The 12,643-nt window shown below is 55.6% G+C and overlaps 2 protein-coding genes across 2 annotated transcripts; both read right to left on the bottom strand.

Annotated features, from left to right (window-relative positions):
• Positions 1-3,603: 3,603 nt before the first annotated feature.
• On the bottom strand, positions 3,604-4,092 carry LOC310644216 (transmembrane protein 229B-like; the record flags this gene model as incomplete). The annotated part of the gene is made up of 1 exon (XM_083369026.1): positions 3,604-4,092. One exon carries the CDS (start codon positions 4,090-4,092, stop codon positions 3,604-3,606), a length of 489 nt encoding a protein of 162 aa, XP_083225152.1.
• Positions 4,093-9,058: 4,966 nt separating this feature from the next.
• Positions 9,059-11,342, bottom strand: LOC310644175 (transmembrane protein 229B-like; the record flags this gene model as incomplete). Its single annotated transcript, XM_083368958.1, has 2 exons — positions 11,260-11,342; positions 9,059-9,555 (listed from the first exon to the last, which is right to left on the bottom strand). Exon 2 carries the CDS (start codon positions 9,548-9,550, stop codon positions 9,059-9,061), a length of 492 nt encoding a protein of 163 aa, XP_083225084.1. The 5' UTR covers positions 9,551-9,555; positions 11,260-11,342.
• Between the last annotated feature and the right edge of the window lie 1,301 nt (positions 11,343-12,643).

Here is a 12,643-nt window from a genome sequence, read left to right as displayed (position 1 = left end):
TTGGTGGGTTGTTTTTTTTCAGCTGGATTTCTGCTAAGGGAGATGGGGGGCACAAAGGGAAGGGTGATTGCAGGCGGATTTCATGGTGCAGCAAAAAGCAAGATTTTTTGCTTCTCAGATTGATTTACAGCAAGAGGAGAGGAGAGAGAAGAGATTTTTTATTTGGCCAAGTGTGATGAGACACACAAGGAATTTGTCTCCGGTGCAGAAGCTCTCAATGTCTGGATCTCTTCTGAATTTCTCATCTGAACTTGGGGTGTCAATGGGGTGACTTGTGAGTTGTGAAGCTTCCCCTATGGACCCCCCCAAGAAACCAGCCTGGGTCTTTCTTCTGGGATAGTTGGCAACCCAAGCAAGTAGTCCTCGCTGTATGACCACAACGGGGGACCAGAATTTCCATTGTTAACGAGGCCATTTTTAAGCGAGTTGCACCCAATTTAGGCAAATTGCGGCAGTTGTTAAGTGAACTGTGTGGTTGTCAAGAGAATCTGGATTTCCCCAGAGATTTTCCTTGTGGGAGGCTGGCTGGGAAGCTCCCGAATGGGGGCCAACACGACCCCCAGAAATGCTGGCTAAGCATCCGAATGTTGACCTCCTGACCACGGGGACACTGCCACCATCGTAAGCGTGAAAAGTGGTCGCAAGTCACTTTTGTTCAGTGCCATTGTGACTTCGGTCACTAAATGAACTGTTGAAAGTCGAGGACTGCCTATCCCGTGCCCCTCCTCAACCAACTAGACAGTCACTTGTCTGAGATGGCAGAGGTTCTCCTGCTTAAGCGGAGGGGGGGGCTGGACTAGAAGACCTCCAAGGTCCCTTCCAGCTCTATTCTATTCTTGTTATTGTAAGAGCGGTGTCTCCTTGGAGACAGGCTTTTGTTTGTAGGAGGACAAGTGTGTTCACACGAACTTCCTGCCCAGTGCGCAGAGCTAACCCCCCCCCCAGCTGTGGTCCTGTGGTCCCCCTTTCTGCCCTTCGGCTGCCTTGTTCGTGCGGAGGAAGCCTCGCCACTCTCGGCTTTCGGTTTCCTCCCCGTCCTGACAGCGATCAATGGAAACCGCTCCCGTGCAGACGGTCACAGCGCGTCGTCACACACACACACACACACACACACGCTCCCCGATGAGCACAGCCACAACAGTGGAACAAACTGTTCTGACCTGGGAGGATTAAAAGAGAGACCGGAAAGGAAAGGAAGGGACCGCCCAGGGCAGACACAGGCCCGGTCTGGGAGCCCCTCCCTCCTTCCCTGCCCGCCGTGCACGGAGCGCATGGCTGCCACCCCCACCTGGCACCAAGGCCAGCCTCTCAGCCCCTGACGCGCTCCCCCGCACAAGGACCCGGCTTACTAAATAAATTGCCACCGGCTGGGTTTGCATAGCAGTAGTCCTCGTCTTACAACCACTCACTTAGTGACTGAAGTTGCAAAGGCATTGACTTGGCTTAATCTTAGGAAGGGAGGCCATCAGGAGATCCGAAGTGGAGAACTGAAGAGGAAAAAAAGGAAAAAAAACACGCTGAAAGAAGACAAATCTTTCAACTTACAGTGGCACCCCGATGTCATCAGGAGTCCAAAACGAACCCTCTGTTGCTCGTGGCTGGTTTTATGGCAGATCGCTCATATGTTGGTCAATAGTACAGTACAGGATTCACATCTGTTTCCTGCCTCAGCAAATGCCACGCTTTAAAGCAGGGTTTTGCCAAACTGGGCAACTTTTAGATATTTGGACTTCAGCTCCCAGAATTCCCAAGCCAATGTTGCGGCTGGGGAATTCTGGGGATTGAAATCCACACACGCTGGCTGGGGAATTCTGGGTTAGTCACAGCTTAAGATGGCCCAGTATGAAAAAAACCCACAACTTTTAAGCAACCGGCCCTCTTCTGCCCTGAAGTCAGGCTGAGGAAGGCCAAGCAACTGGCTCTCCGCCAGCCTTTTCTCACCGCCAGATGGCGCTGCAGAGAGGCCGCTGCAGAGACTGCACCTCGGCACTAGATGGCGCCACGCACTTTCCAAATGAAAGCCATTCATCTCATAAACCAACATTCGCGCACCGGCTCCGGATCTCAGAGCCAAGATCTTTTGACGGGTTAGCCGAAGTTTGACAGCTTCCCTCCCAAAGCGAATCAAATGTCCGAACTGACCGAGATCCAGGGCGTGAAGGTAAACTTAGCCTCCCGATTAAGTGGCTGTGGGAACACAACCGCAGCCTGCTGGTCAACAAGACGTGTCTTTGTGCAGCAGGGAAAACTCGGAAACGTGACGCCTTCGGAAAGTCCCGGGTGTCCAGGGATTACGGGTAGGGAAAGGGGGCGAGGGGAGCCAAACGGGCAGAATTTCCCGGCTGGGTCGGGAGGAGGCAGCGGCTAGAGAGGCAGATGCGGCTGCTTTCAGCGGCCTCTCCCTCCTCATCCCGTCAGAATTTGGGGGGGGGGATGGTTTGGGGGCGGGGTTGTCTTTGGCTGCAGCAGAAAGCCTTTCCCACGGGGACCCCTGCTCCCTGGCCAATTTGGGGAGAGGGCGAGACCTTTCCAGGATGGATAGCCGCTGCCTCCAGAGGAGGGGCTGGGGGCTTGGCTTTGGCGGAGGGGCAGAGCTGAGCCCTCCCAGGGCTGGAAGACCCCCCCCCCCGGGGCGGCGTCCCGTTGACGGGCTGCTCTCCCGCCTGGCTAGAGCCGCCTGCCCCTCCCGCGGGGGACCAAGCCAGCAGGGCAAATTGGGGAGGGGAGGCAAGGATGGGCGCCTGCGTGTCAGGGAGGAGCCCCCTCTTCGGTTAGCTCGCGTCCTTCTGGGCTCTTCACACGTGTCCCGAGCCGAGGCTGCGCTGCCGGGCGAGGCCGGCGGGCGCAGCTTGGGCCGGGGTCACCGCCGAAGAGCCCCGCGTCTCCCGGCACCGAGCGGCGAGCCTTCGCCGCCTGCACGAGGCGGGCCCTCCTCCCGGCCTCCCGTTCCGACGACCCGGCCTTCCAGAGCCACCAGCCCGAGTGCCTCTCAGCGCCCACAGCAGCCGTCGTTTATTGGGTTTGCGTGCCGCGCGGCTCCCAGGGAGGGCTGGCGGGGCTGCGAAGGGCGGCGGGTCCCTTTTTGCCCTCCGGAGAAGGAGAGAAGAGGCGGCCTTCGCCTTCCAGCCTCGCCCTTTGCTGGCTCCGTTTCCTGTGGGTGAGGGAATTGAATTCCGAATTTCCACTTCTTGTTCTCCTGTTTTAATTCTCCCGCTTGAGCAGAGGCTGGACTAGAAGACCTCCAAGGTCCCTTCCGACTCAGCCGCTCTTTTAAAAAACGGATCCGTGCCTCACGTGGCATCACAAAGCCGACCCGAAGCACGGTCGCAACTCCTGTTGGCATCTGGAGCCTCTGCCTTCTCCCTGTGGAGCTTCCCGGGCCTTTGTCCAGCAGCCAGTCTTCACAACAATCTTGTATGGTAGGTCAAAGCAAGGCTGACTTAACTTCCCCTGCCCAGGTCCAGCTGCAGCCCCTCCCCCGCCCGGCAGACACGTCCAGCGGCCTGTGGCCGGGCCTGGAGAACAGGAGCTGGCAGGAGCAGGCGGCATACGAGGCCGGGCACTGCCAGGCGCTCCCTCGTTTTCCCGCCCGGCGCGCTGCGGTCAGTCGTGGGTCAGCTCGAACTTGGGGAGGGGGCGCTGCTTGGGTTTCCAGACCGGGCCCAGGCGCAGGCGCAGGGTGGGGGCGACGACCAGCCTCTCGAGCAGGAGGGCCCCCACGAACCAGAGCAGGCCGTGCTCCAGGGCCACCAGGCCCATGAAGTTGTAGCGCAGGTGGCCGTGGTCCCAGGGACAGGCGCCCAGGCAGCAGCGCAGCAGGTAGCCGGTGGCGAACTGCCAGAGGTAGATGCAGCCGGTGTAGAGGACACAGCGGGTCAGCAGGCAGCAGTCCCCCCGCAGCTGCAGGTAGATGGCCTCCATGCCCAGCCCGCAGCTCCCGTAGGCCAGGAGGGAGCAGGCGCTGAGGGGCCCCCCGAAGACCCAGTCCTGGTCCAGGATAAGCACCACGAAAAGGATCTCGCACAGGTAGCCGTGGATGGCGTAGATGTAGGAGCGGCAGAGCAGGCTCAGTGGTTCCCCGGCGCCCTCCATGGCGGGTGAGCTGCAGGCCGGGAGAAAAGAGCAGGTGGGAATTGGCACCTCCAGGGAAAAAACACACACACACACAAACACACACACAGTCTGCCAAGTTGGCTGGGGAATTCTGGGAGTTGAAGTCCAGTGGTCTTAAAGTAGCCACAGTTGGACATCCCTGCACCGAATGCTTAGCCGATGTTCCTAACTTTGGACAGGGAGATGGGCGATGTGTCAATGTGAGGGCCACAGTTCTCTGGTCTGCTGAGGTTCACCAGCCTTCATGAGGACTAGGCGCTTACCCTTATTTTTCCTTCTGGTGAAAAACAGGTCTTGCCAGTAGAAGGAAGGGAGAGAAGACCAGGCAAATATATTGTCCCTGCCCCCGTAACCTTCTCCTCCTTCCCTTTACTCCTTGCATGCTTTCAAATTCACGTTTGTTTGCATCTTGAGGGCTAGAAGCGTGGATCTTTTTTTGTTTTGAAACCATGACAAAATTCTTGGGAGGTGAGGTGAAGGAGCGAGATAAGAGGTCTGCAGATCCCCCGTGGGTTGGTTTTACCAGCTAAGGCTGCGGTGCAGCTCAGACCGGTTCCTCCACCTTCTGCAGCAAGCAAAAGATTGCAAGCAGGACTAGGCTTAATCTGGCCCCAAATTTGCCTTTTGCAATTTTGTTCCTCACAACAGCCCATTTGGACCCCGCAGGGCAGTATTCCCCCTGCGGGAAGAAAGGTCTCATGGTAGAGAGCCCCTGTACACAGAGGCTCCACCAGCTCCTTTAAAACCCCTTACAGTGGCAGCAAAGTTATTACTATCCCATTACTTCTGGTGGTATCTCTGTCCACCACTGCCTTTTCTCCAGCTGTTGAAGGCGGCATGCAGGGGTTAGGCTGGGTTGAGGGAGAGTGACCGGATCCAATGTCATCACTACGGGGTGGGGGGGCTTGAACCCAGTTGAGCGCTGCCACCCCCCACACTGTCCCCATTGTCGAAATGACCTCCTTGCCCAGATTTACAACTGCCTTAAAAACAGGCAGAGGACTTTGCGTTTCCATATCTGATGCTCTGATGCTTATATTGTAAACCTTCGGAGCGATAAGTGGCCGGATAAAACACGAAGCCTCCGGGATTCAGAAGGGGGGGGGCTCTGCGTGGGATGGGATGGGATGGCCGTAGGAAAGGGAGAGCCTGGGGAACTGCAGCTGAACCCTACCAGCACCCCCTCCCCCGCCCCCGTGCTTCCCCTGCCCTCCAGCCTCTCCCTCCCTCTCTATTCTCTCCCTCTCCTTTCCTTTCCTTTCCTTTCCTTTCCTTTCCTTTCCTTTCCTTTCCTTTCCTTTCCTTTCCTTTCCTTTCCTTTCCTTTCCTTTCCCTTCCTTTCCTTTCCTTTCCTTTCCTTTCCTTTCCTTTCCTTTCCTTTCCTTTCCTTTCCTTTCCTTTCCTTTCCCTTCCTTTCCTTTCCTTTCCTTCCCTTCCCTTCCCTTCCCTTCCCTTCCCTTCCCTTCCCTCTCTCTCTCTCTTCTAGGCCTGCCAGTGGCACCCAGCAGCCTGGCACCTAAACTGCCTTTCTAAGGGGAAAGCTGGGGGGCTGAGTCAGGTGCCAGGCTTGCTCCCCCCCCCCCGTGTCAGCAGCAGTGTGAGCGACTTACCCTCCTAACGGTGCCTGTTCGGTGCCCAGGCTGCCCTCCACGGCTGGCGCTTTGGAAAGATTGGGCCAGCAAGCCGGGAAGCACCTCCAGCAGCCTCTATCCCCATCGGGAGGGGAAGGATGCCTAGTGGTTGGAGCCACAAACAAGGGAACTCCTATTTCCACCCCCAGCTCAGTAGGTGAGTCACTTCCTCTTGCTGAGGCCTCAGTTTCTCCATTGTTGTGGCAGGTTAGTTAGAGCCGTGGCTCTCCTTTGAAGTCAAGCGGAGGAGGAGGAGGAGGGGGAGGAGGAGGGGGTCTCCTTGCGCAGTTTGGATCCACAGCATCCTCCAGAAATACAGGTGGTCCTCAACGTACCACCACAATTGAGCCCAAAATGTATGTGGCTAAGTGAGACATTTGGTAAGTGAGTTTTGCCCCATTTTACGACCTTTCTTACCGCGGTTGCTAACTGAATCACTTCAGCTGTTAAATTAGGAAGTCAGTTGTTAAGCACCGGGCCGTTTACATGACCCTCAACACGGACAAAAGTGCCAGGAATGTAGCCCTCTTCCCCGCTGGATCCCATCTCTCCCCACCTAGCTTGTCCATCTGCCCTTCCCACACCGGCACCCCCTTCCCGACCAGTTTCCCCTTCCTGGCAGTGGCTCTCCTGCCGTCTGTCGGCCAGTGCATGCAGTGCCCTGGAGGGGCCAGGAATAAAGAGGCTTGGAGCATGTGCAGAGTAGATTCCTCTCCATTCCATGCACAATCACTCTGAGCAAGGAGGTTTTTGGGGGAGGTCAGGCTGAAAGCAGCCCCCACCCCAGGAGGAATTGAGCCAACTCAAACTGTCCACCGAGGAGGAGGAGGGGGGGGAACGCCCCCACGTTAAACTGTGGATCCCTTCTCTGGATGCCTCTTGGCCAGCACTCCGGCAGAGGGATCGCTCCATCCTTCTTTGCAGATCGCCCACACATCTGGGTCAGGCTCAGGTGAGCCAGTTGAAGGCTTTATGATTATCCACGGCTGGCACCCACTGGAATGTCCGGTTAGTACAGCAGCTTCCAATCTGATTTCATCCAATCAAAGTTTTATTACAGGGCTGCAGTCCGCTTCCCCCCCACACACACACACTGTGTCCAGAAGAGATAAAGGTGAAAAGCTAAGACGCTAAAAGAGAACCAGGACAACTTCTCAGAAGCAAGGAGAGGGAATGTCGAGAAGCACAGAATTGTGCAGTCCAGAAAGATCTACAGATAGTCCTCGAGTTACAGCAGTTTGTTTAGCGACCATTGGTAGTTACAACAGCACTGAAAAAGGTGACTTATGACTGCTTTTCACACTTACGACTGTTGCAGCATCCTTGTGGTCACGTGATCAAAATTCAGACATGTGGCGACTGACTCATATTTATGACGGTCACAGTGTCCCAGGGTGAGGTGATCCCCTTTTGCGACCTTCTGACTAGCAAAGTCAATGGGGAAGCCGGATTCACTTAACGACCATGTTACCAGGTGCCTTTCTCCTGTTCCATGGAAGGGGGGGAGGCTCCGCGGGTCTCTTGGACAGGGATGGGGGGTTCTTTCCTGGATAGGAAGAGGACGTGGGTCTTCTGGGAAGAAATGGGGGGGTGTCCCCCAGGCAGAAACAGGGAGGGTCTCCTGGGCAGGAACAAAGATTGGGTCCCCCAGGCAGAAACGGGGAGGGGTCTCTTGGGCAGAAATTTATTTAGTTTTGGGACTTATATGCTGCCCTATCTCCCGAAGGACTCAGGGTGGCTGACAACAATAAAATACAATAATACGAATGTTAAAAAAGATTAAACTAACAAGCCCCAATGATAAAATGATAAAATATTGAAAATATTCTACTTAAAAATCCCTATCGTCAGTCTAGGTCAGCCTGATGGAAGAGAAATGTTCTAAGGCCGTGGTGAAAGGACCGGAGATCCGGGGCCGTCCGAAGTTCAAGGGGGAGTTGGTTCCATAGGGCTGGCGCTCCCACAGAGAAGGCCCTCCCCCTGGGGGTCGCCAGCCGACATTGCCTAGCTGACGGTACCCTGAGGAGACCCTCTCTGTGTGAGCGTACTGAGCGATGGGAAGTTGTTCCCGGCAGCAAACGGTCCTGCAAGTATCCCGGGCCTAAGCCATGTAGGGCTTTAAAGGTAAGTACCAACACCTTAAATCTCATCCGGTGGACAACCGGTAACCAATGCAGCTCACGCAGGAGGGGTGTAATATGGGAGTATCGGGATGCTCCCATCACTACCCGCGCAGCCGCATTCTGCACCAGCTGGAGCCTCCGGGTGGTCTTCAAGGGCAGCCCCATGTAGAGAGCATTGCAATAATCTATACGGGAGGTAACGAGTGCGTGAGTGACTGTACGTAGGGCATCTCGGTCCAGATAGGGGCGCAACTGCCGCACCAGGCGAACCTGGGCAAATGCCCCCCTGGCCACGACTCCAATATGATCTTCAAAACTGAGTCGTGTTTCCAGGAGGACGCCTAAGTTGCGCGCCCTATCAACGGGAGGTAACACCTCTCCTCCCATAACCAAAGATGGAACCTCTTGGACTAAACGAGATGCCGTTACGTAAAGCCACTCTTGGCCGGGTTGAGTCGGAGCCTGTTCTTCCCCATCCAGATTCGTACCGCTTCCAGGCAACGGGACATCACATCGTGGGCATCACTGGGTTGATTCGGGGTGGAGATAAAGAGCTGGGTATCATCAGCATATTGATGATACCTCACCCCGAAACCACAGATGATCTCTCCCAGCGGTTTCATATAGATGTTGAACAGGAGGGGGCGAGGGTACCGACCCCTGGGGCACCCCACAACTAAGGCGCCTAGGGGCTGACCTCTGCCCCCCTGCCAACACCGTCTGCGAACGGCCCGGCCCGAGAGGTAGGAGGAGAACCACCGTAAAACGGTGCCTCCCACTCCCAACCCCCCAAGATGTCGCAGCAAGATACCATGGTCGATGGTATCAAAAGCCGCTGAGAGATCTAATAGGACCAGGACAGAGGAGTAACCCCTATCCTGGGCCCGCCAGAGATCATCCACCAGCGCGACCAATGCCGTCTCCATGCTATACCCGGGCCTGAAACCCGATTGGTACGGATCCAGATACTCAGTTTCCTCCAGGACCAAAGGGAGCTGCCGTGCCACCACGCTCTCAACGACCTTTGCAAGAAAGCGAAGGTTGGAGACAGGACGAAAATTATTTAAAATAGCTGGGTCCAAGGCAGGTTTCTTGAGGAGGGGCCTCACCTCCGCCTCTTTCAAGGCGGCAGGGAAGCACCCCTCACTCAAGGAAGCATTGATAACTGCCAGGCTCTCCCCCCTCCCCATCTCAGTCCTCTTTAAGCGCAAAGGCGGGGCGGACCCAGTGGGGCTTCCCCGCGCCCTCCACCCGGAGCCGGAGCACGTTGCGGATGACGAGGGTCTCCAGCAGTATCGAGCCCAGGTACCAGAAGCCCCCGTACTCCAGCGTGACCAGCCCCAGCAGGTTGTAGCGGAAGTGGCTGTAGTCCCAGGGACAGGCGCCCGCCCGGTGCAGCAGGTAGCCCGTGGCGAACTCCCACAGGTAGATGATGGCGGTGTAGAGGGCGGCGCGGGCGGGCAGGCGGCAGCGGTCCCGCAGGCGCAGGTAGAGGCGCTCCAGGGCCAGCCCGCAAGTGCCATAGATGAGGGGCGCCCACAGGCTGCTCCCCCCACGGAGGCGCCAGTCCTGGGCCAGCGCAAAGTCCCAGGCGGCCGTGAACAGCATCTCCGCCAGGTAGCCGTGCAGCGCGTACAGGTACCAGCGGCCCAGCCCGCTCAGCGGCTCCGCGGGGCTCCCCATGGCTCCTGCAGAGGGGGGAGGGGAGAAGAAGGACAGGGGTGAGGCGTTTCCGCAACTTCCCACCATGCAGGGAGACCTCGAGGTACGACCACAACTGAACAAAGGAATTCTGTCGTTGAGCCAGGCGGCTTTTAAGTGAGTTTTGCCTCATTTTACGACCTTTCTCGCCTTACCGGTTAAAGTTGCAGTTACTGCAGTTGGGAACGTGGCTGTTAAGTGAATCCGGCTTCCCTGTTGAGTTGGCTTGTCGGAGGGTCGCGAAAGGGGATCACATGACCCCAGGAGACGCAGTAGGAGTCCACTGCCAACCCTCTAAATTTTGATCACGTGACCGTGGGGAGGCTGCAGTGGTCGTAAGTGTGAGAAAAACAGCCATAAGTCACGTTTTTCTGGGCTGTTGTAATTTTGAACGGTCACTAAGCAAACTGTTGTAAGTCGAGGACTCATTTGTTTAGTGGCCAAAGTTACAATCGCATTGAAAAAGTGATTAATGACCCTTTTCACATTTTGCATAGTCAGAATTCAGGCACTTGGCAACTGGCTCGTATTTGCAACCTTCCCAGCTGGCTTCCGACGAGCAAAGTCAGTGAGGGAAGATGGGTTCACTTAATGACCACGAGGCTCAGTGGGCAACTGGAGTGATTCGCTTAACAACTGTGGCAGAAATGGAGCAAAACTCATTCAGCAACCGCCTGGCTTAGCAACAGAATTTTGGGGTTCAGTTCTGGTCATAAGTTGAGGACTGCTGTAGTTCATTAATCAGACCCGCTCAGGGGTGCCGAGCGATGGACCAGGTTTGCCCTTTCGCCCCTTTTCACCTGCACAACAACACAGCAAGGTAGGCTCAGCTCAGAGTGCTGTTGGACCCCTGCCCTGTTTGTGAGCTGGGATTCATTTTTTGGGGGGGCTGCTTCTAAACCACCCCAAACCTTTGTAGAGAGGGCAGGAGTCAGCAGGGACTGTCGGTCAGCTGTGCTTTTTTATTATTATTTATTTAGATAATCTTTATTGTCATTTTTTACTGTGGGACAATGGCACAGATTAAAAATGAAATGTAGTTGCTTGCTCTCAAAAGTGTATACATACATAGCACACATTTATACATACTACATACAACATATGTATAGACCTACACCCTTCCATATTTATTAAATTTATATGTCGCTCATGGCTGTATCGGGGACCCTGGAAGACTTACAGCATGATAAAAACAAGACTATAAAACGGGGTGTCCAACCTCGCCCCCTTTAAGATCTGTGGACCAGCTCCCAGAATTCCCCAGTCCACAGAGACCCCCCCTCCCCGTTACAAAACATTGAAACGATAAGTACAACATTAGAATTGACAGAGAATTAGCTGAAATGGAGCCAGTACACAACGGGGTGGGCCATAAACACCGCCAGAATGGCACTTCCCCAATCCCCATCTGGGCCCTGGACTGCTTCTTCCATCATCCTGCCCCCTCCCACCCACCCCTCCTCAGGAGTTAGCATCTGGAGACTCAGCCTTCAGCAGGTTTCCCCCCCCCCCCGGAAATTGTTTTCACCCTTCACAAACCACCTGAGCCAGGCCTGTTCAGGCATCTTGTGGCAGGGAGTTCCATCTGCCCACTAGGGCTCCTGGTCAGCTTCTTCCCAGGAGCAGCCAAACAGCCTCCAGCCCCACAACCTGCTCTCTCTTCTGCGCCTCCAACCGTACAAATTCCTTACCTCCCAGGGATGCTACAGTCTCTGGTTGTGTTGACAGACCCGCAAACGACTCAGGAGTCTGAAAAGGAGGACCGCCACACTGCCACCGCCCTGGAATGAGAGGTCTTCCTGTGAGTAAAGCGGCAACCAGCTTTGTTTTGGGGCGGAGAGGTCTCCGGAGCCTCCCTGGTCCCACAGAGCCGGTCCTATACCCTGCTTGGTGGGTGAGTCATCTCGTTGGGGCCTCCGTTTCTCCATCCCTGAAGACACGACAGTCACCTGGAGCTCACCTGGTGAGGCTGGAATGGCTCAGCCGGATGCAGGAAGCATCTGTCTTGCCTTTCATCTCAGGCTGGTAACCTCCAGGGATGGAGCACCCACAAATAGTTGTAGACCGATTTGCAAATAATTTGGCAAAGCCACCGAGTGTCCTGCTTAAAGCCCAGCTCGCTGGGCACTGTGCCACAGAGGTCCTGGTGCTGTTTGGCATGTCCTGGTGGGGTGAGCACCCGCCTGGTCCGCTGCCCTCCCCTGCCTCGGGCCTCTGACCTTCTGTGCCGGCCCTCCAGGCTTCTCTGGGGCAGCTGGCCGGGCTCCCGCTCGGCTTTTGGATCTCCCCAGCCAGGCTGGTAAACAGGAAGGCGAACCCCAATCCTAACCCTAACCTTTACCCCAGCCACTCTGTGGGCTTCCTGCTCATAGGCAGTCCTCGACTTACGACACAATTCAGCCCAAACTTTCTGTTGCTAAGCGAGACTCTTGTTAAGTGAGTTTTGCTCCGTTTTACGACCTTCCTTGCTCCAGCTGTTAAGTGAATCACTGACGTTGTGAAGGTAGGAAGATGGTTGCTAAGTGAATCTGCCTTCCCCATTGACTTTGCTTGTCAGAAGGTCAAAAGGGGATCAGGTGACAATCCCCCCCCCCCCGGATACTGCGACCATTATAAATACGAGTCAGTTGCCAAGCGGGCGTGCTGCAACGGTCATAAGTGTAAAAAGTGGTCATAAGTCATTTTTTTCAGTGCCATTGTAACTTTAAATGGTCACTAAATGAACTTTTGTTAAGTTGAGGACTCCGGAGAGCTAGGTGTCTAAGTTGCGAGGTGTAGATGTGGAAGGGCGGCAGCTGAGGCGGGAGGAGCAGTTGGGCAGGTGTGACTGGTCAAAGCGGGCTGGAGAGGACAGGTAAGCCTGGGGGCAGATGAGGAAGACTTCCTCACCTGGCAGCTTGCTGGTTTTGGCATGTGCAGTGCTGGATTTTGTTTCACAAAAGGCCCAGAGGAGAGGCTGGGAGGTGCGGGGAACGTGGCCTGTGGGAAACGTGGCCGATGGGGATCAGCTGCCTCGTTCTGAAATTTCACATTTTTTCCTTCTCTCTGCAATCACGCCTAAGGAAAGGGGATCCC

The sequence above is a fragment of the Vipera ursinii genome (assembly GCF_947247035.1).
Source record: "Vipera ursinii genome assembly, chromosome: 9".
Lineage (NCBI taxonomy): Eukaryota > Metazoa > Chordata > Lepidosauria > Squamata > Viperidae > Vipera > Vipera ursinii.
Note: the sequence above shows the minus strand (reverse complement) of the source record. Positions and strands in the feature narration are given on the sequence as shown.